The sequence below is a fragment of the Plectropomus leopardus genome, chromosome 18 (genome assembly GCF_026936395.1).
Source record: "Plectropomus leopardus strain MGB_pleo_1.0 chromosome 18, ASM2693639v1, whole genome shotgun sequence".
NCBI lineage: Eukaryota > Metazoa > Chordata > Actinopteri > Perciformes > Serranidae > Plectropomus > Plectropomus leopardus.
Window position 1 is genome coordinate 24,214,030 of NC_142193.1, and position 23,626 is coordinate 24,237,655.

General features: G+C 38.5%; 3 protein-coding genes across 4 annotated transcripts; all 3 read right to left on the reverse strand.

The window, feature by feature from the left end:
- Positions 1 to 4,107: 4,107 nt before the first annotated feature.
- Positions 4,108 to 8,470, reverse strand: alyref (Aly/REF export factor). The gene is made up of 6 exons (XM_042505182.2): positions 8,111 to 8,470; positions 5,989 to 6,147; positions 5,719 to 5,866; positions 5,490 to 5,553; positions 5,232 to 5,412; positions 4,108 to 4,408 (listed from the first exon to the last, which is right to left on the reverse strand). Exons 1-6 carry the CDS (start codon positions 8,348 to 8,350, stop codon positions 4,394 to 4,396), a joined length of 807 nt encoding a protein of 268 aa, XP_042361116.1. The 5' UTR covers positions 8,351 to 8,470; the 3' UTR covers positions 4,108 to 4,393.
- A 1,412-nt stretch (positions 8,471 to 9,882) lies between these two features.
- mcrip1 (MAPK regulated corepressor interacting protein 1) lies at positions 9,883 to 14,908 on the reverse strand. Of its 2 annotated transcripts, none has more exons than XM_042505098.2 (5): positions 14,796 to 14,908; positions 13,986 to 14,079; positions 13,652 to 13,770; positions 10,743 to 10,847; positions 9,883 to 10,656 (listed from the first exon to the last, which is right to left on the reverse strand). In XM_042505098.2, exons 2-5 carry the CDS (start codon positions 13,991 to 13,993, stop codon positions 10,592 to 10,594), a joined length of 297 nt encoding a protein of 98 aa, XP_042361032.1. In that variant the 5' UTR covers positions 13,994 to 14,079; positions 14,796 to 14,908; the 3' UTR covers positions 9,883 to 10,591. The 2 variants fall into 2 exon arrangements, with proteins under 2 accessions (XP_042361032.1, XP_087925494.1); XM_088069368.1 differs by having other exon boundaries at positions 13,986 to 14,072; positions 14,796 to 14,863.
- Positions 14,909 to 15,996: 1,088 nt separating this feature from the next.
- ppp1r27a (protein phosphatase 1, regulatory subunit 27a) lies at positions 15,997 to 18,891 on the reverse strand. Its single transcript, XM_042515360.2, has 3 exons — positions 18,128 to 18,891; positions 17,843 to 17,993; positions 15,997 to 16,897 (listed from the first exon to the last, which is right to left on the reverse strand). Exons 1-3 carry the CDS (start codon positions 18,567 to 18,569, stop codon positions 16,777 to 16,779), a joined length of 714 nt encoding a protein of 237 aa, XP_042371294.1. The 5' UTR covers positions 18,570 to 18,891; the 3' UTR covers positions 15,997 to 16,776.
- Between the last annotated feature and the right edge of the window lie 4,735 nt (positions 18,892 to 23,626).

Sequence of the window (23,626 nt, forward strand, 5' to 3'; positions counted from 1 at the left end):
AATACACAAACATAGCACCCAGGTGAACACGTTAGTTTTAGCCCAGCAAAATACAATGGCGCGATGCCACTAAAAACTGTCTCCACTTGGGATACTCGGTATCTAAATCTTCATACCTTCCAGAAATTTTACAGGGGTATACAGTATATAAGTGTGCACCCACCTCCCGTTTACCTGCGTTTAAAACGCCTGCGTGCATGTGCATTGGTGAAAAGGGGTTTAAGTAACCTGGGAAAAGATGCATGAACCACGCTAACCCACCATAAATTAGATGGTAGGTTTTAAAACTTACCTTTTGATGTTTCAAAATTAAAAGTTGATGATGAAATCTTGATAGAGAGCCGTAGAGAGGTTCACGAACCCGTTGGGATAGTTCAGGTTTTCTGCCCTTTTCTATCCACCATTGGTGCGTTGTTGGTGGAGGCAGAAGGAGCAAAAGGACTCAGGACTCAGGAGGCTGGAGGACACATGTGTACTGAGGCACGAAACAAGAGAAAAGAGTTAGATTAGAAAGAAAGAGAGAAATGAAAAGAAATAAAGAGAGAGGGAAGACTTATGTGTAGTGTATGTTATTTATGTTGTGTGTGTGTGTTTATGTACGTGAAGTTAAGCAGCAGTGGTGGACAGTACTCTGTGTGTTGGACTGGTTAATTGGTTGTGGGGGGCCGGCTGAGCTGTAAGATGAGTGAAAGGGGGTGGCAGCTGTTGGATCTGTTTCCTGGGTGGTTTTCTGGAGGGCGGGATTGTTGGAGGTGGTCTTCAGATATTTCTGTGCTATTGTTTGGTGTCTTTGTTTGATGGTCTTGATGCCTGTCATGGTGTAGATGTGTTGGTTGCTGATGAAGTATGTGGGCCAGTTTGAGTGCTTTGTTTTGAATGGTTTGGAGGATTTGGAGTTGGTTGTCGCAAATGGTGATCCAGATGGGGGGGGGGGGTATTCAAAGAGTGGTCAGATGTCTGCCAGGTAGACTCTTATGACTGTGGAGGGTGATGCCCCATGCTTTCCGCAAAGGGCTTTGAGGTGGTTTAGTCTATTGTTTGCTTTTTGTTCCAGGGTGTTGATGTGTTTGGTCTAGGTCATATTGCTTTGAAATGTAACTCTGAGAAAGTATGCTGTGTTGCTGATATTTACTTTTTGGTTGTTTAGTGTAAGGTTGACGTTGTTTGACTGTACGTCTGGGTTTTTGGTGAAAATGGCGCATTGTGTTTTGGCTGGGTTTATTTTGACTCCACATGTTGGACCAATTTTCTATTTCAGTTATGCAATGTTGGATTTTTTTGCCTGCTATTCTGGGTGATCTGGAGCTGGATAGAGGTCGTCTATGAGCTGCGAGATTTTGGCTATGGTTGCTGGGGGGTAATAGATGTCAGAGTTGTATAGAGGAAGAGTAGTGGACTTAAAACTGAACCTTGGGGAACTCGGGCTTAGGGGGTGAAGAGTGTCCTACGAAATCCTAGTGTTAAAAAAAGGCTTCACTCTTGTTGTTGGCTGTTATTTTGGGCCAAATTTTAAATGAAACAAGTTGATTAAAGTAATTGTTTTGATAAAATATCAACATTTTAAGCTTAGATTTGGTTATGTTTTTTTTTTAGTTTAGCTTTTTTTGAGAGAAGCATTTGTTGCACATGATGTGTCCAAGGGCCATCAAAACTTTGAATATCAGGCAATAATTTCTCATTTTATAGTTTCAGGCTGTAATAAACGGTGTATTTTCGCAATTTTTCAAGAAAACGTTTTGTTTTCATCAAAAATTGTTGGTGAAGTATATACAAAATAACCCCCCCCTCCTCCAAACTATAGTAACTTATATATTTTTACTTTGCTTTGAGTAAAGGATCTAAATACCTTTAAACTCATATAAACATGGCTTATTATTTTCCACCCACCTGTGGATAATACTGCTATGTAAATGTTTTGAGGACCCCAAAAAATATGTATATAAATAAATAACAATTTAAGTTTTCCAGAACCAAATGAAAAACAAAAGCTAGTATTAGCACTAAGCACAAGCACACACAATGAACTGAACCAAAACTTTAACTATGAAAACCTAACCGGAAACAGTTTTTGTTAACAACGTAAACTTTTGCGTCTATAGACACGCTTCCGGGAAAAATGCGCTAAATGTATGAAGAACGACACGCGTGGGCATGCAGACCTACAGACTCATAAATCTCGCTTTCGGAGGCCCAGACATGTTAAACTTTGTTCACTTTAATTTTGGCTCACTGAGCAGAAACCCCACTTCAGTCTGAGCAACAGCAGAAGTTCCTCATCCACTGAGGCGGGTTCAGGTCACATGACAGGCATGCAGGTACAGAGAAGTACATTTCAAAAACCGGCTGACTCAAACTTTGACAGTATGTTGACCGTATATGGTTAATACCGTACAGATTATGATGACATCTAGTGGTGAAGACGTGACAGTGCATCAAAGCAGCATGTGCAGCTATGAAACTACTCACGCTACTCCGCTGCAGGAAATGTCCCATCCAGCAAGTTATATGGACGGATAAAGTTAACAAAAAAAATCTATTTTGACATTTGACGTAACTGCTTTGCAATTAGCCACTGCTGCACTTCTTTAAAATGTTGGATTTTCCTTAATTGTATTCACACTATTTTCAGCTTTTTAAAAAATTAATATTATCTCAATTTTTTTCTATTTTATGTTGTGCATTCTTTGCAATTATTATGCAATTTTTTAACTTACTTTTATTAGTATTATTATGTGAGTTCTATCCATGTGAAGATGCATTGTATGCATTCAGTTCCTTTTTTAAAATATACATGCTGGTGTCTATGTCCTCTATGTTTTCACGTAACGCTCTTGGTGCATGTTATTTATAAAGCATGTTGGGCTGCATTTCTTGTATGAAAGGTGCCATACAAATTAAGCTCATTATTATTATTATTATTATTATTAACAGAGATATAAGAATGAGGAAAGACTTTGATGATCGTCATGTCTATCACACTGTATGACATCCACAACCAACATTGTGGACTGTGCATTGTGTTTGGTTGTGTGCAGGTGCATACACACATGTATGCATGTTATGTTCAATATATACATGAATATGCATGAGTGTGTAGGCTATATGGGTAGATTGGTGAGATGCCTATATGTCAGTCTGTGTGTGTAAATATCTATTTATATATTTATTAATAGAGATGAAGTTCACTTATTGACTGATAAGCTGAGAAGAGGTAGGAAATAACTCCTTGAACTTGTAAGATGCAATTTCTTGTTCCTTTTTGGGATCTATTGTGTATATGTTATCATCCATTTTTGTTATTGCATTTCGTTTTGTTTCACATTTTCAAATATCTATTCACAACACCATCAGTCTGCCCTCAAAAGCTTTAGTGTATGTTTAATGCTGTTTATTTTGTAAATGTATTTGAAGTGGTATATTGGATTTCTGTGGGGGAAAAGCTGGACCTGTAAGTGCCAGTAAAAGGTCTTTTGAGTCACTGTGGGTTACAGAGTACTGCACATGCCAAAATTTCATAAACATTACAAAAAAAAACCCACCAAAATGGATCACACATCCATAGAGCATAGTAAAGAGGTTTGATTACCAACAACAGCTACAGACAACACAGGCATCACCTGTGGACTCATCTACTGAAGATGCCATCACCTTCAGTCACATACCTGTGACTGCAGCTTTCAGCCAGGAGATGATGTCATCAGGTGGCTTCCACCTGCAGACATCATTCAGTATTAGACCACCAATGAAAGCAAAGCATATAGAATAACACCCATTTTGTTTTTGCACATTATTCGAACTTGAAGGAAAAAAAACACACCACTCACCTGGTTTTCCGCTGTATATGTTGATAAGACATTCAGTGTGTTGCTGTACATCTCTTGCCACAATGCCATCTTTAAGCAAATCTTTGGACAATTGGACCACAAAACTGATGCACTTGTGTACATTTTACATAATTTATTACGTTTTTAACAGTCACTTGTAATCTGTAACCTTTTTAATTTCAAAAGTAACCTTCCCAAAACTGATCATTGTTAGGACTTTCTTTGAATTTTAAGGCATTTTAATCTGGATGGACGAGCAGATATGAGAATAAAAGAGACAGTATTTGGTAAATATGCACTGTAGGTTTTATTACAAGTGTCTTAAACTACAGGGTAGAAGAAAGAACTGGGAAAACCCAATTCACATTAACCTACAGCCAAAACCATTTTCATCAGAAAAAGGAAAAAAAAATACTGGTAAAAAACACTTCGGAGCATTTAAAAGAAGAGGTTGGAACAATAATTTCAATCACATCAGAAGACAACCAAGTGTAAAATATTCTGCACATTTCTAACAACCACCCTTCTGTGCAGAGAGGAAGGGACAACAACCGAGGAGCTTCGTTTTTTTAGCTGGTGTCCATCTGAGAAAACAAAACAAGGGTGAAATTAGACAGCTGCAAAAACACAATTAGTTAATTGCCAGTAACAACAGGGGTGTGTACTACCAAGCGAGATTAGTGCCTTAGTGAGGTCTGTTGAGTCTAAAGACAGGGTTTCCTGTACTACGACAGTGGCGCTCTTTTAACCTGGCTGGATCACCATGGTAACTTATCGAGCAAACCTGGTTGAGATCAGGTTTTGTTCTGAGTTTCAGCCTGAAATCAGCTGAAAAGCTTTGAGAAGCGTCACTTAGGGCTGGGCAATACTGCAAAAATATAAACATTATCACAATAATTTTGCCCGTATTCTCTCACTGAGCTGCTGAATGTGTTTTTTGTTTATGTGTTTGTCTACAGCTGCTCTAGAAGAAGCTTCCTTAAAACCACAGATCCCATACACAAATACAATTCCTTCAAATCATACCATCAGCACCTCTTATGTTTTGGATATGCTTGGCTCTGATTTTCTGAAGTCTGTTTTTACATTATTATATAAAACATATATACAAATACATAATCTCTTTCATTACAGCGAGCATAACGTGCATTCACTAAATGTCATTTTCTGTCGTCATGACAGCGCAATTCAGCGGCACGCGATTATAAGTGCCGAATGACGTGAACAGTGTGTCATTTGACTGAGTTTGTAGCAGAAAGCCCGTGTTAACAAAGAAAGTTAGACCTTCGTGGTACCGTTAACTCTGAGCGAGGCTGCAGGGTTTGTCGAGTCAGCTCAGTCAAAGAGAGCCTGGCTCGGCTGAACTGGCTTTGTGGTTTACCCCCCAGAATCAGCAGCTGAACTCACCCTGGCATTGTAGGCATCTAACTGGGCGTCGAGTTCTTCTGCTGACAGCTGCTGCTTGCTACCGCCGCGGCCACCCCGACCTCTTCCTCCGGCGCCGCCTGCACCACGTCCTCCGCGGCCTCTCTGCATGCCTCTGAAGCCGCCCCCGCGATTTCTGTTCATGCCTCCGCCTCTGTTCAGACTGGAAACAAGACTGCCCGTCACACAGTGTCCAAGGTGTTTATGAGTCAAGTTGCTTGAAAAGGCGGGAACACTCACCCCTGCATAGGTCGCCTCTGTGTGTCAATTTGTGATGTGACGAGTTGTATGTTCATGGGCCGCCCTGTAGAGACAAAAACACCATGAACCTCACAATTCGTGCACGGCAGCAGTAAATTTTGTCATATTAATTCAATTTCTAAGGTTTTAGTAGTGTTGTAGTGAAAGCAATGTTCGGCCAAAATTGAAGACATGACATGATGCATATATTTTGCATTTTAAGGCGTACCATCAAGTGGGATTCCATTGTACTGTTTCATGGCCTTTAAGGCATCTGCCCTCCTTTCAAAGTGGACATCTGCTGTTCCTAAGCTTCTTCCTGATCGGTCGTAATGAACTGCAGCTTTCTTCAGAGTCCCAAATTCAGCAAAAAGTTCCTAGGATAAAAAGAAAGTTCTGAGTAGAAATTCTTGGTGCAATAATCATTGACAAACATGCACAATTAAAAATAATTAGAATAAAACAAAACAAAATGGTTAAGGCAAATAACCTCAAGTACCTGAATATCTGCATCTGAGACCCCAAAGTCGAGATTCGAGACAAGGAGCTTCCCTCCAGTTTCCACACCGGCTCCTCCGCCACCTCCAGCAGCACCACTGAAGCCGCTGAAGCCGTTGTCAAACATGTCGTGCTGCCACTTATCGGGAAGCTGTTTAGGCTGCAACAGATGAAAGACAACGCACCTGCTGACTTCAGGATCCCCCTGCCTCTGTCAATCACAGAGTCCACACGGCTGGGTGTTGGGGCAAGCAGGGGCTCCACTTCCAACAGGGCCAGGGTGCACAGCTCCCCCAAGAGGCTCCCCAAATGTTCCCTGCCCACCCCATCACTACAAGCAAGTGAATCAGCTCAGACAGAGGAGGACATACACGGGACAAACAACTGAACTACAGTACTGTGCAAAGGTCTCAGGCCACCTCAAACTGTGTTATTTTAGCAAAGTTAATCATACATATTCATTTCTCAGCAGTCTCTTCACTAAAATACAACAAGGACATACAAGTAATATGTATACAGCATTAAAATGCAAATGCAAATATTTCAAAATAAAACAACTTCAACAGTTGCAAACATTTAAATGTGGCCCCTTTAACTCTGCATGTCTAGCTCTCTTGGGCATACAATGTGAGATTTACAGTACGATTCCTCTGAGTTATTTACACCAGGCTGCATTCAAAGCTCAAAATTGATTGTTTGAACTAGCTTTAGGTATGATTGCACGATTCTGTATTTGGCATTTTCCGTTTCCTTGTTGGGCAATACATACACATTTTATGACAGTTTAACTCACTGGAAGTGAACTACTACTATATACTATACCATACTACTATAAGACCAAGTCCAAATACCATTATTCCATTCAAAATGCCAAAAACTACACAATTTGACAAGCAGAAGTGTTTTTTTTCATCAACAACAACACTATGGCGGCCTAAGTCTTTTTCACAGTACTGTATAAAAGCGAGGGGATGTGTTGCAAATCACTTGTATGTACACCCACATAATGTAAACAATTTATAAATGTATGACATCTATTCATTTGCTGAAATGTGTACATTTACTCAATGGCTATGTCAAACTTGAGCAATATTAGTTACCCAGCCACAAACTTTAAACTAACCCCTGAACAACTTGCCCACCCGGGCTAGCTACCAAATATCGCCCATTGTTCTCTTGCCATCTGCGCCTCCACCAAAGGCTCTCCATGATCCTCGGGTACTCAGGGGGTCGCCATCTGAAGCAGTGTTGCCTCCAGCGTTGGTGTTTCCTGGCCCGCCCAAAAGTTCTTTACCAAGCCACGAAAAGGGCTTTCATGAAGGGGAAAGTGTCCATAAGATGAAGGGGAGGGTGGATCTGGAAAAACAACTAAGATATGGGCCAGCTATGCGAGCGTGGATTATCTGAGCGTCCATTTTGAGGCCACGCCATTTTGATTGTTGGGCTCGTTTAAATACTCATTCAGACTAAAGGAGTGAAGCTGTGCCTTATGTGAACACTATCGGGGTGGTTGAAGTCCACTGATCCATCCACAAGTAACAGCCAGACTGGTTGAAAAGCCACCAAAAAGGCCTTGTTGTGAAACCCGCCAGCCACTCCCGAACAAAAGGCCGCTGCCCCGGGACAAGAACAAAAAACTATGCTCCAAAAACATGGTAGAAAAAAATATCTGCGGGTGAATTTTCCCGATGAAGTGGTTTCCTCTGACCATCATTTTGACACTTGGGGTGGAAAAGCTGCTTTTGACCGTTGACGACTAGCTCTAATTTAAAATGGCGCCGCTGAGGCCTTCACGATCCAACGTTAGCTAGTTAGCCAAAACATGGCTCACACACTCGCTCTCTCCGAAGCCTCCTCTTGACAAAAAAACGATGTAACACACATTTGTTGTGGGAGAGGGGACACATTATGCATACACAACTTCCATTAATGCTTAACCGCAAACCATAGAGCTCCCCCGGAGGGCAACTCAGCGGTTAAAGCGAACATTTAATCGCCGACTAGCAAGCTGGCTAGTAGGGTTAGCTAGCAAGCCTGCCGGAGAATAGAAGGATGTTAACCAGGCATTTTCAGGTTTGCCGAAGGGTTTTCCTTTTTCTGCCCATTCCTCTAATTTCTCATACCCTGCTGTAAGGCGTTGGTCTGCCTCTACCGCGATTCAGGTTCTGTCGGTTCCTCATGGGGCCGGATCCGCCGCCTCGGCCTCCAAATCCTCCGCCGCCGGGTCCAAGACGCCCAGGGCCTCCTCCTCGGCCGCCGCCTGAGCCACCGCGGCCTCGGCCTCTTCCACCCCGGCCTCCACCTCTCTGCTGCCTGTTCTGCTTGATAATGTCGTCTAGAGACATATCCATTTTATCGGCCATTATGCTGCCTTAGTAATGCTAAACTGTGAACAAAATATAAAAAAAATACACCCTAAACTCGTTTGGTCCCTCTCCTTGCTCCTTCTTTGCTCAACGCTCTCTGCTCCGTCAAGACAACACAAAAGCCTCTGCTGTATATAGGCAGGCGGGCTCCGTACGTACCGTACGTAAACTCTACGTCATCACGTAATATGCGTCCCCAAGACACAAAACACCATAAACAAATGTATTGTATCAATAGCACTACTCAATATCAATGATATGAATGGATGATTTAAAAGCTCAGATTTTCAATCGAGTGATTAGTCGATTGGCAGAACATAAATCTGCAACAACAAAAAAAAATTAATCTGTGAAAAATGCGAGGAAATTGCCAGAAAATTTGCCAAGAAAAAATCGAAACAAGCAAACAAGAAAAGACAAGGTTTTAAAAAATCCAAAACATGAAATGACCTGTAAAAAAAGATTAGAAATTATAATGATTCTGTAAAAACAATTAAACCTATAATAATAATAATAATGAATATAGGCATTTTCAACAAACGTTCAAACATTTTATACTATATTTTTGGCATATTGACTATTTATTTTTTTCTACAACACATCTGAAACAGATTGTGTTACTTGATTTAATTGTTATTTGTATTTATTTTTGTTTATTTTATTTTCACATTTTTATTGACAATTTGTTTTTTTAAATATTTTATAAAAATGTTTCTTTACCAGATCAAATTTTTATTTGTATGTATTTTTTTTTTTTTTTTTTACAGTTTGTTATATGTTTATTGTTTGAAGTTACATTTATTTTCAGATTTCTATTATATCACATTGAGTTTTGCACTTTTTACACTGCATTATACTAGGAAAAAAATGTTTTCTTAATAAACTGATGCATTTCGTTAACATATTCTATGGTCTATAATGTATATTTTTTGCAAAGGCATTTCTCAGTGTGACTGTTAAAGGGTTCAAAGCATCGCAAAAGTTTATAAAATTATGTTTTGTTAAAAATAAAAATACAGAAGTTAAGGTAAGTACTGCTAAACAAGTACTGCATTAGTGAATAAGCTGTATATACACTCACACACACACACACACACACACGCACGTATTTTCTGGATTAGGTACTTTCAGTACTTAAAGTACATGTTCCAAAGTATACTTCCTTACTTTACATATATTATGTGATAGGTATTTTCATTTTTTTAGTATAGTATAAGTACTTTTACTAAAGTAAAGAATCTGAGTACTTCCTCCACCACTGATTAAACTAAATATCTAATCAGACAAAACAAGCAAATTGAATTCTAAGAAACAGTTTAATATTTTCTAATAAGGTATGGCTTAAGTGATTACTCAGTTATCAAGAAAGTAATTGATAATGGAAACAATTACTTCCCACAGCTCTAAAATCACTAAAATTAGTATAACCAGAAAAAAAGCATGATCTTTTATTCTCTGTCTGGCTTTATGAAATTCCCACCAGTGTAAAATTCAAGATACAGTATATGTAGGATCAATACAAGCAGGAGTACTGTAAAAGTCCTTTATTCAACATTTTGTTTCAAGGCTTAGGGGATGGGGATTAACCAAGGGCAGCGTACTTGGGGGAGGTCTCTACTTAGTAAAGTCCGTTTGAGGGCAAGAAAATTTATAATAAAAATGTTGGCCTTCTACATTGCATTTGGCTTCCAAAACTTGCCCGTAAAGTGTTTATCCAATGTGACCATCTCATTATTTCTACAATTTACTGATCAAACTATCCTCCAAAATAAACTAAAAAAAAATAAAATAAAAATAGAAGTCAGCCCTTTCGCATTTTCCTCCAAAGTCATATAAGTAGCAGTAGTAAAGAAAACAAGGTTTGTATTTAAGACTGCAGTCTTTTGTGTCCTGTGGAGTGTGTCCACAGTTTGTACCTCAGCATCAGATGTCAGCAAATTTTGATGAAAGTTTGCATCAGTCCCATCCACATAAAGAATGTACATGTGAAGATTTCGTGACTAGAAAAAAACATGAACCAAGAGACGAGAGAATTCGTGCTCCCTGGAGTCCCGGTTCTTTTCTTCTTAGTCGGTCGTAGAGGGCAAAGAAAGAGATGGGGCTGCAATGGTCCAGAGTTGAGAAACAAGATTGGCATTCTGTGCTAGACTGGCCAACAGGGCTGACTTTCTGGCTGATGGAGGAAAAGTTCTCAAGGATAATGGGTGGAAAGAAGCGACTGGACCATCATGAGAAAGACTAGGACTTCTTGGAGTCCTGTGTGTTGCGTTTCTTGAGGTCACTCAGGTCAACTGGTGTAAAAGCTGCAAGGGCAGACAGAAAAGAGTTGTTAACCTTTAGTGATCTAAAATTAAAATCCACTTCACTACTAAATTACACTATAACTTACAATGTAGGTTGGGGTTTGGGTTCTTCTCCACATACTCCTGTGGTCCACGGTCATTACGTTCACTATTTTGTGTTGATCTGATGTCTCTGAGCACACACTGCCAGGCTGCGAAAGAGTAAAGACAACAGTGCTTTCGTTACATTTAGAAAACCTTATCCCTGCCTGTAAATTAGTAATAATAGCAGGACAAGGCAGACTGAAGAGGAGGTTCAACTTAAAGACGGTGAGACATATTTAACAGTTTCACACACTGCATGCGTGAGCAGCAAGTGTGCATCGCATAACCCGTTGTATTTTTTTGCCCATGTTATTAGAGCATCCATACTCAGCTGCGGAGCATCTAGAGAAAAGAAGTCTAGCTGATTTTTTTCTGCGCTGCGCACACAGTTTTTAGCAAATATATACAGGGAAAATGATCTTTTGATACTTATAATGACACTGTACCACCTTTCACTACAGTTTCAATGTCTTCATCAGAAATGAAGACAAATACAAATCTGTTTTACTCAAACTTTACTGTTTCTGTTGAAAAATAAAGGTTCTCTGACAATGAATTCCCTCAGTTTTTAATTTATTTTCATTTAATAGATGTATATCATGTCGACAGTGTTGTTGTTTTTACTCTCACTGCCAGAATAGGGGATTTCAGGTTTAAATCACTGCAGCGAGGAAAAGGCAAGGACGATCATAAATTTGCTTAACGACCACAGTACCATCATCCAAAAATAAAAAAAAACTGTGTAACTCACAGCCAAATATATTCACTTTTTTCTCAACTGAGCCAGGAGGCAAATGGGAAAGGAGAATTATGCTGTGGTGAAATGTTTCTCAAAGCCAAGAAAGATTAAGTGAAGAGGTGAATTATACACACTTTGCTCATGATGTACTACTATTTTGTAAATATATACAGCTTGTTCAGACATCCTCTCCTTGTTGTGTTCACTTCGTTTTAAGTTTTTAATATACAGCGTGAAAAAAGGTTTGAACGCAGATAATTAAATTACTTATCCCCTGTGCCATCGGACTAAAGCTAACCACGCCGATAAGTCATTCATTTTCGGTCTGCACCACTGAGCCTCAAAACAATTCTTGGGAATATAGTGCACACTGTTATAATTTCATTTAAAAACTGCACTTTAAGAGAGAAAAGATCTCCGTATACGCAAGAACTTTAGCACTGTATAATCTCTGTTCATGATCATTTATGCACACTGGCCATGTGTGTGCTGATGTAAAAAGGAGGCAGATTGTCTACTCTGTGATTGGTTGCCTCGGTACAGAAAGTATGACAAATATGGCAAAAAGTGAGACCAGAGTTTTCTTTGTGAGTTGTTGCAAAGAAAATGTGGCTACATAATAAAGCAGCAGCTGTGGGCATTATCCATCATCAGAGGAAGCTTTGGCAATGATAAAGGAGTACCCACACAAGAAGGGTGAAATCAAATAAGGTGTGTAGACCTAGTTATAACGTTTTGGCATGTGGGTGTCTGTGTCATTATTTGTCCTGTGCAGAAGGACTCACGTGCAAGCGTGCACTCACAGGTGATGAGATGCTTTTTCAAACTAATGGTTTCACATTATCCCACTGATCTACAGGTGGCAGTAACACGCCAAGATACAAAAGTTTTTTGAGGACAGAAATGTTGTCAACACATCTGTTAGAGCTCAAGGACTCACACAATGAGATTTGGTGTTACTCACAGAATCTCGCTGTAATGACACAATGGAAACAGTGACGAGATTTGGTGAGTAACACAACAGAACTCCACAGGGCACCTTTGAAATCCACAACAAACAAGGTGTGGTTCCTTCAGCTTTGCAAACAATGAAAACAGATTAATCACTGAGTTTCACTCATTGTCGACAATGAGAGTGTTTCGTGTGGCTTCTTGTACAGCGGAGAGGGAAAGATGGCTGACAGGTGGAACTGTTGTAATGCCATTATTATTTACAATTCATGTCCTCACATTACATTGGGCATATAAACTGTTTAATGAAGTGAGTCCACTGTGTTACAATGTTATGTTTGGAATAACCTTCTATATAAATTACTGTAACAGATGCACATATTCAGCTTTTATGGTATTCTACAGTTAATGGCAAAAGTGACCAAAAGGAATTTCTGCTTAAAGGTGCAGTCTAGAGAGGTTGTTGATATTTGAACTCAACACCCAAACAAATACACCCCTCCCTTCATGTGCTCCTTCAGAGGCTGAGTTTTACCATCCCACTCCCTCTTTGAACATCCATGGCCTTTCCCATGTCCCGTGCACGAGCACAGCACGCCAGTGTTGTATGTCTCTGTCCGAGCCACTTTGTTGGTTTCCCATTTACAGAGTCAGGACAGTGTTTTCAGCGCGCACACAGAACGGACAGCTGGCAGACTGAAAGGAGATATTCACTACATATGGCAAAAAAAGTGCATTGGATAAATATCACAGGCTCCACTTTTAAATATTTGATCGGGGTTTTTGACGAAAAGCAAATAGTGTACTTCTTCAGTTCACTTCAGTGCCTGCATTAATCTCTGGGGCCGCGATTGGTTTACTGCTGAGCTTCAGCTGAAGTAACTGTATTGTATCAGTAGCTATAAAAAATAAGAAGATGCCTGTGATAGATGAATAGACCAATCAATAATCACCCACCTAAATTAAGTGTAGTGAAAAAGGATGTGAAGAAAGAATAAAGGGGTTTCAGAGATTTCTACATGACAGATCTAAACAGGCCAACGTTTATTTTTCTGTTGTTGTTTCTGCAAATGCAAATAGTATACAGGAAATAAACACCCTAAATCTAAACCTGGACAACACAATTAGTTCTGAGAAATCATTTTTTTCTGATAGGTAACAATAAATGTTCAGATTGTTTTGAAATAAACTGAACATATCAGTGTTAGAAGGTGTACTTACTATCATGTATAAAGCGCACATTTTCCTCATGTGCCGGGGTGAAGAGCTCCCCACTGTTAGTAGGGGATCGGGGGCTTGAAGTCCTCTTGTAACTATTCACCATCCTGGGAGCAGATGAGCTTCACAATAATAAAAACAGCAAAATTAGCAGCACAGTAGACAGTCATTTTGTAAGTCTTTTGATCATTGTTTACTCAAAACTTCAAAATAATATTCTACTGTGTCTCAAGCACAAAGCAAGTACATCACTAGAGTTTCATTTACATAAATTACATTAACACCTTTGAATTTGTACTTGTGCACCAGCACTAAATTGCCACAACTTGTTACAGACCTGGTCATTCTGTTTGCAGTCTGTACTCGCTCCTCGCTCCTCTATGGTGAGTGGATTTGAAAAATAAAAAGCTTCAGAAGTCCTCAGCTGAATTCTTACAATAAACAACAGTGGCATGTTAGCATCTCCACATGATCTAAGAAGACAGTTTCGAAACAACATAACACATGCCAATATTTACCTCCAAACAGACTATCAGAAACAGTAAACTAGTGACACTGCTGGTTAAGTTAGCCCACAGTTAATTTTGCTAGCTATTTATTAATCAATAACAATAAACTATAGCATCTGAAGACTTATGACAAGTAAAGTAACATTACCGGGGTTGTTAGCTCACAGTTTCTAACGTAATATAATTTCTATATAGCTACGGTACGCTGTGCATCTGGAAAAAAGTGAGCAAATATTGACGTTAGCAAGCCAAGGGGCTTTTGTTTACGTTCTTACTTCAGTAGCTTCAGTGTTGTTAGCAGCAGGCTACTAAGCCAGACCCAGTGCGTTAACCGCTGGTGAAATCACACGAACAAGACTATTTATTTTCTCTACATATGTGTCTGTTTATCGGGACACGTGTCCCCCTATAGCTATGTCCTGGACAGCTACCTAAAGATTTGCTGACACAATAATTTCAGCTAACTTTAGCCAGCTAGCAAGCTAGCGATTTACATTGTCTTGTCGTAACGTTAGCTTCATTAGCTAATATTTTGCTACCGTTACTGCTCCAAAATATTTGTTAGAAAGACACTTAGCGCAGTTACAAAATTTTCAAGGTGCACAGCAAAGGACACACTGTTTAAATATTTAACAAACCTTTTCGTAACCCTTCCTTTCGGTTTCTTTATTCAGAGACTGTGTACGCCCGTTAGACCTGGCTAAAACGTTGCCAATGCCAACCAATCATTTCCGGGAAAAAGACACGGAAGTAAAAACGGCTCTCATCTTTCTTTATTATACATCTATGCTCTCACAACCGCAGTATACATTTAATTTTGCAGCCAATACTACTACTACTACTACTACTACTACTACTACTACTACTACTAATAATAATAATAATAATACCAATAATAATAATAATAATGATAATTATTATCATTAGGTATGATATAATTATCAGTAGTTATTATATAATTAGCATTATTATAATTATTATAATAACAACAACAACAAGACAGTTCATATCCACTGGTATAACACTATAAAAATATTATAAAAATAATTCCACTTACTTTCCCATTACTTTCTTTAAAACAATGTATAAATAAATAAATCCATCTTCTTTAATAAAAGTAAAACATGGCAGTTTTTCTTACTGTTATGGGTACTGTATTTACATTCCCAATCATTATACCACACCATATAAGGAGCATGCACATCTCAGGAAATCCTGTACTATATTAACAATGTTTATACATACAGGATGGCTGAAAATGGATCTATGCTCTCACTTCTATAAACTCACAACTATCAAGATTTTATGTTAAAGTCAATAATAATAATAATAATAATAATAATAATAATAATAATAATAATAATAATAATAATAATAATAATAATAATAATAATAATAATGATAATAATAATAATGATAATAATAATAATAATAACAGGCACTCCTTATCTACTGATGTGATATATTTTTGAAAATGAATAAATACACCAACATTTAGTACACTAGTTGATTTACAACATATTTTTTTCCACTTAATTTGTCATAATTTAAATATATATATGTATATCTGTCTTCTCTAACAAAAATAAAACATTACAGTTATTTTTTCATTGGTACTACAATTGCTACTGTATTTCCATTTTCCCTTCATGCCTGGATACATTACCAGAAATATGAGTATATATTTTTGTTATCATTTACAAATAACGTGACAGCAGCAGCAAAACCTGGCTAAAGTTAAGGGCATGCATATCCCAGGTAACAGAGCTTCACGCTGCAGTGATGGTGATGAAAATGCCGGTGTGTTCACTTTTCATTCACAGACTACACAACGGCAACTAATTTATAAAAGGCGTCTTTATTTATGAAAACGTACAAAAATAATTATCAAGGAGAAAATTATAAGACTTTCATTGCTGACATTCATACTTCTACTACAGAAAACAACAGCAATACATAAGCGGAAAAAAAGCAGCGGTAAAAGTGCCTCTACAGCATGAACTTAATGTTTTATGATTTCTGACCATCAATGAAGTATCAATTATTAATATGGCTGATCCTCTTTCTGCCCAGCAGTGAGGATTCATAACTCAGACTGTAAAACACAAACATCTCGGCCCAAATTCTGTGTTGTAAATTCAATACACAGTAAACAGAGTGTAACCAGCTACTTCAAAAGTAACTGTTTAATATTAGCACAGTTGAAAGAATACTTGCTGATACTGAAATGCTAAAGATATAAAAGATATATATTAATCTAATTTTCTTCACTGGACCATTGTTGGTATTAAAGATGAAGAGAGGGAGATATTTGCTTCATACACACCGGCAGTATGAAAAATACACAAATGCAAAAATGAAAGTTAAATAAAATAACATAAACAGAAATATAAATACAGCCTTATGGAGTATTACTTTGAAGCTGTAATTATAATAATTTAAAAAAAGAGAAACAAACAGCACCTCCACCTTGCTTTACAGGATCAGTAACAGGCCCGAACTATGTTCTTCTACCCTGTAACAAGTTTGTTCGGTATTGCACTGTTTCATGCTGTTAAATGTGTTTTATCGGTGTCTGCTCAGCTGTCTGTTCTCTCTTTGGGTACATTTAGTGCCTGATCACACGCAGCCCGTCTCGAACAGTTTGAGCAGCTCTGTGCAGTCTGGGTCGATGAGGTCTGCAGGCTTCTCTCCGCTTTCGTTCTCGGCCTCTGTGCTCGCTCCCATCGACAGCAGATACCTGAGCAGAGACAGAAGCAGCTTACTGTCAAACAGAGGCTCTCAGATATTTAAAAAAGACATTTCATAATTAAAAAAACATTTAACACAATACATTCTCCAGTGCTTCACCCATATTTTAATCTGCAGTATTCTGTATTCCTGTGTTTTGTGGTGAATTATGTCACAGTTTCAGGGGTGTTGTTCACTGCCTACTGTCTTTGTTCAGAGCCAAACCACCTACGATGAAATATTAATGCTACACTGAGAAAAAAAAAATCTAAGATTTGGAGGTAAAGTCATAATGTTACAAGAATAAAAGTCAAAGTTTCGAGAAAAGTAATATGCTGAAATTAAAGTCATAATTTAATGAGAGTAAGGTCATACTATTTCAAGAACAAAATATTGCGGGAACAAAGTCGTAATGTAATGAAAAGAAAGTCATTCTGTTTCATCATAAAAATTGTAATTTACAAGAACAAAGTAGTAATTTAATGAGAATAAAGAAAAAAAATTACAATTTTACGAAAATAAAGTTGTGATTTAATAAGAATAAAGCCATACTATTTAAAAAAAACCCAAATCATAGTTTACGAGAATACACATAATTTAATGAGAATAAAGTCCAGACTATAGTCTTTAAATCCTGTTTGTTTTTCGACTGGGCCCTGACACTCTGTTGTTGCATCATATCCAGATAATCCCTGTCTTAGTAAGGTTATTATGATCCCTTCACTTCATATTACTCTACAAGGGATATTTGAGGTGTGCAGATTTCTTGGAAAATGTGCAGAGTTTGATTGTAGTTTCACATACACGTCAATCTGCTCAATACTAAAACTAACTTTTATTTTACTGCTGAGAAACATGCAGCAAATGATTAAGTCTTTCATGCTTTACTCTTTGCAATCAGTGTGCGGAAAAAGTAAGCATGATTGGTCAAAAAGGTTAGAAGGTCATGTGCTACCTGGCAATTTCCGGGTAGCCGTCACTGCAGGCCATGTGAAGTGGCGTCCAGCCGTCTTCGTCTCTCTGGTGAACATCAGCTCCGTATTTCACCAGCAGCTTCACCACCTCCATGTTTCCTGTTAGCACGGCTTCATGCAGTGCTGCCATACCTGCACACGTCAGTCAGTACAAACATCGTCAGCTGACATCATAACAGTTTCGAACCCTCATTGGTCGGCATTATTTCTAATATCAAATCAAATTTGCTGCACATTGTGACGAAAAAAGCGGCGACTTTGCTCACCTGAGTGGAAGAGCGTATCCACACGGACCTTCCTCGCTCTCATGAACCGACCAATCTGCTCCAAATCTCCTCGCCTCACAATATCCTGGAAGACGATGTCATTGGGGAAGTGCACAGTTCTCTTTGCAGGTGCGACAGGTATGACAGGTGCAGGTTTCTCCTGCGCTTGTGTGCGCTGAGTTGAACTGTATCGTGACCCTTTGCTGTACGAAGGGATGTAGGTCGATGCCGCCTTGTAAGTGGACGTGTACTGTGACGGGGTGTAGTGTGTCGAGCTGTACTGTGTTGAGCTGTACTTTGTCGGGGAGGTGTATGAGGACGTGTAGTGCGGTGTAGTTGGTGTGTAATGTGAGGGGGTGTAGTAGGTGGGTGTGTGATATGTTGGCGTGTACTGTGAGCTGCGTGTGTACGTTGACACTGGTATATGGTAGTTGTACTTCATCCCTGCGGCGGCAGCGGCTTGGCCTCCTCCTCTGCTGTCAGCCCAGGAGGAGGAAAACCGAGAAATCCAAGCAATCCAATAAAAGAGCAATATCCTTCGCCCTGCGTCCTTTTAGTTGCCTCCTCGCTTGCTTCTTTTCCTTTTAGTTCCCAGCTGGAGAACCTCCTGCTGAATACAAGCACTTTACAAATCTCAAATCCCCTTCTTTAGCTTTTATGGTCCTCTTTTTTTCTCCTGCTGTGAATTTCTCCCACTTGAATTTGAAATGATCTTTTGCACAGTGTGTTTGCAGTTACACAAAACCGTTGTCTGATGGGGGAAAGTGGGAGAGGACCCCTATATACCCTCTGTAGGGCTATTTTAGGGCCTAATATCCAGTGACTTCAGCTTAGAAATGAGTCCTCCCACTGTGCAGTCACATGCCGACTGACACCGCACCCACCCCTCATAAAAATGTTGACAACCCAAATGTTCCCTCTGAGACCTATGTCTTCCCACATAAACACTCAACCCCTTTGAAACCTGGATAAACGTCACTTTTGTTGTGATGCTCTCAGACACCTTTCACAAGTATTAGAGCCTTCGAAACCGGAGCAAATGGGTTCGATTTCCTTCAAACACATGGAGAAAAAAAGCAATGAGCAACTTGGAAAGAAATGTTCAATAAACTGCAACAAATTAATTGTCTTAGAAAATTATTTAAAGAAAAAGGTAGAAAAAAATTAAATTTTCTAAAATTTTATAAAAGAACAAATTGGTTCAATTACATTCGATCACATGGAGAAAAAAGTAATGAGCAACTTGGACAGAAATTAATTGCAAGAAATGTACTGATTCAGAAAATTCTTTAAAAAAAAGAAAAACAAGAGACATTTTCTAGGGGGGAAAAGTAAAAAGCTAGGGAACAATTATATTAGATATCATTATATTATTAATAATGTAATATATAATTATTATATTAATCACATTCAAAATATTTTACATAATTATCATAATATGACAGCATTTTTTCAAGTTATTTCCTGTTTAGTTTCGTTTTCTTGAGTGCAAATTCTCAGGTAATTTTCTTAGAATTTTTACTTATTTTTTGCCAATTTTTGGGTACTTTTTTCTTTAGTTGCTTCTTTCCATGTTTTTTAAAAAATCAAGCCAATTTGCTGAGGTTTCAGAGGGTTCAGAGATACATATTGACAGAAAAGTGAGACTAAACTCACAAGAGACTCAGCTATTTTCCTATTTACGGATATTGCAAGCTGTTACATGCATCAGTTTTCTGTGGATCTTGTTGTTTTGGTTCTGGATGTCCTGCAGGGCAAATAAACAACAGCAAACAGGAATAGCACATGATTTCTTTTTGGCATGTGTTGTTTATTTGTCTGCTTACGTCAAACTTTATGTTGCAATATAACCTCAAGTTAGACCAGAGACTTTAGTAACTGATTTGAAAAACAAACATTTTCATAATAAAGTCTTCTTGACGTAATGGTCCTTCTCGTGTTCCCCGTTGACCCGCATGTCCATCATGTGACACGTCATTGCTTGCCCTTTACATTCAAACTAGATACACCAATAAAATTCAACCACTGAGGAGGTTCTGTGTGACCAGCTGAGAGGGCAAAGCCACTAAACATAACCTCTCTCTTGAAATGCCACTGAAAAGTCACATGGTTGCCAGAAACGCAGCTATTTACATCACTGAACTTTTGCCCTCCTGAACAAGACTGACGCACACAGAGCAAAAAAAAATGTTGTGTTTCTCATGAATGGAAATCCTATCAATCGCATTTTTCTTTCTTTTTTTTAAGCCTTTATAAATTTAATATTGAAAATGTGGAATAACAGTTTTCTGAGTGACATGCGGTGCGTGTGAATGCTGCTGTAACGTTGCACCAGCTGTCTGCAGACAGACTTGTATGATGGGCGGAGCTGGTTATAACTGGTTCACAAACCTTTAGAAGAGGTCTTGAGCATTTCACAGATGCTGCCAATGTAACAGAGGAAATAGCTTAACTGCCATCCTCAGGTTTTAGTTCTCACCACAACTCCAACCACTTAAGATATGACCTTGCTTCAAAACTTGATCCCCTCTGTTGTAATTAGCAGCTATTGCATATACTTGGCTGCAAATTCTACATAGCATATTATTTATCTATTTTATTAACATCACTAATCACTTTAAAAGGTAAGTTTGGTATTTTGCAAACTGGACCATATTTTACCATATTTTTGTTTAACTGACTAATTGAAAAAAACATTTTTTTTAAACGTGTTCAGTATTGAAAATCTGAAAAACAACAACAAAACAAAAATGTGAAAGAAAAATTAAAGAAGGAAAGAACAAGAAAATGATCTGAGAAAATTAAAAAAGAAAAAAAAAAGAAAAAAGGAGAATGATTTCTATAAATCTCTTAAATTGTATAGTTCTCTGGCCACTGCCGGTTGCGGCCCTCTTGCTCAATACTGGACCAGTTTCCAAAATTATCGTTCCCATTTAGTCACTTAGACACAAAAACAAAGGAAAACAGGGTCCCAGTGAAACTGTCTCTTTAAATGCATCTGCCCAGCCATATTAATCTTCAAAATTGTCCTACAATAGTTGTGTGAAAATGACGCTAAAAATACAGAAAATCTCCAGATAACTTTGTTTCACAGTTGAGAAAATAACTGAGAAAAGTTTTTTGTTGTTGTCGTTTTAGGTTTGTTTGTTTTTTCACTATATGATACACTGTTTATGGCCGTTTTCTTTCCAGTTATGTGTGTTACAAATTCACAAAGGCTGATCACATGATTATCCCAGCAGGAAAGGATCAATTAATTTCTGCCATGGTAAGAGTTGACCTCGGCTCTAAATGCCACTGCAAATTATTATCCATCACCTCCCTGCACTACTGGTCTCTGCACAGGGGGGGGACAGGGGGCAGAGGCTTAGAGCTAATGTCTAGACAAATTGAAGTGAGTATTTGAATGTTCACAGCTCGAGGAAGCGACTTTTAGAAGCTGCTATCAGGTTTCAAAGTCTCTTATATGGTAGTGAGGGGGTGCAGGGGCGTCCCTGAGCGCCGGCGCTACTCCCTCCAGCTTCCCTTCACTCCTCTCCACGGAGACTTCCTCAGCAGAAGAAACTTAAGCATGTGGAAAATGTTTGTTCGCTACAGCTCAGAGTCAGGCCTGCTTTTGGACAAATGCCAGAGAGAGGTGTCATGGGTTACAGCACCTTGCTATAGATAGCCCCAGACAGCCCTGTGTGTTACGATTTGTCAAATTACCAAGAAGTCAGAGTTGAAAACATTCAGGTGTGTGGAACATTGCCAACGATAATGATAGCAACGACGATTATTAACAGTAATAAAGTCGCACTTCTGCAGCGTGTTATCGCCTCCCTCAGTGTGACTTTCTGAATTATTCTATATGGTTGCATGTATGTTTTTCTAGAATATATTTATATTTAATCCATTTCCAATCCATTTTAAAAGTAAAGTGCATGTTTCTCATATTTGAGTAATACATATTATAGTTACTAAAGTTATTATATTGTTTGTATTCTTTTTAAATCTCCTAATGTTATTATCTAAAGCGTTTTAATTTAGCTGCTGAGCTCTCTTTAAACTGCAAGGACTAAAATTTTCTCTGCATTCTCTAAAATAAGTCAGATTTAAATATATTGGGACCAAAAAGTGCAGGAATCAGCTTATAAAATATCCACCAAGTATTAATTTTTAATGGCTGAATGTAAAGTCCCCACAGGCTCTTAAAGCCCCTGCATTCCCTGAAAATAAAGCAAAAAATAGAGAGGACATGACCTCAGTGTCCTCAGTGGTAGCTGCAGCTGAGCATCGACACTGGCGTCAGTAGTAAAAATCATGTTGAATCACATTTTTGGCACATGAACAATCTACTTGGTTCATGCAATGTGCTTCCCCGCTAGATATGTGCATGCATTTACCGTACATTCATGGATAAAACAGTTTGTCTCTGCTAAATGTTAATAACGAGATGTACATCACACAAAGTTTTCTCTGGTCATGAACATATTTTGCCCTATATTTTATCAATATAAATCTAAAGACTAAAATCTATAATAAACAATGTAAATACCACAGATTTTCACAATATAAAATAAAACTAAAAGTTTCAAGACAATAAATGCATGATAACCTGTAGTCTGCTTAAACATGAAATGAATTAACTTTGATATTAAAGCTGGGGTAGGCAGTTTAACTTGGGCGTAAAAAATCCCATCATAAACTTGAGATAGTTTATTCAGGTGGACTGAGTGGAAACAAGACTTCTGCACCTTCGTGGCTCTGTTTTCAGGCTTTAAAAAATCATGTTACGTAAGACTTTGGCCAATCACAGGTCATTTCAGAGAGCAGGTGTCCCTTTTGGTTGTTCTATAAATGCAGATGCACGTCCGTTCAGAGAAAGTCTGATTCAAAGGCAGAGAATCCTGCAGAAAATGTTTCTATTCCAGCAACAGCAACAAATGCCTGCACTGTAAAGCATCCCAAGAAAGGAAGATGGACTTACTGACAAAGAAAAAAGTTCAAAAGTGAGTCTGACAATGAGCGCAATTAAACACGTGTCAATATCAACGAAGTGTTTCAGAGACAGAAAAAAATGTAAGAACAAATAAATCACTGAGACACTGTACGAAGCATGTGCTCATAGTCACGTGGTGGACGAGGTTTAGCATAAAGAGGGGAGAGCTGCAGAAGGAGGGTCTATTTTCAAATTCAGCCTTTTTCAGATTTCTGCCTACCGCAGCTTAAATCTTTAAACATGTCAGACAGTCTGTGTCTCTGTGCTGCTGCGAACAGATTCTCTTGATAAAATAATGCATGATGTTCACATGCACAGTCACAAGCAGCATATCAATAATACAGTCACCTCATAAATGATGACACATGGCTCGCTCCTACATGATACATTAGCTGCTGTTCATAATGAAAAAGTATCACTATCGATTTCTGTGATTTATTATTTCGTACTGGATCAAAAGCAAATTTTGTGGCACCGCACTCACACAAAGTGTTTTAGGGCCACATTTAGATGAGAAC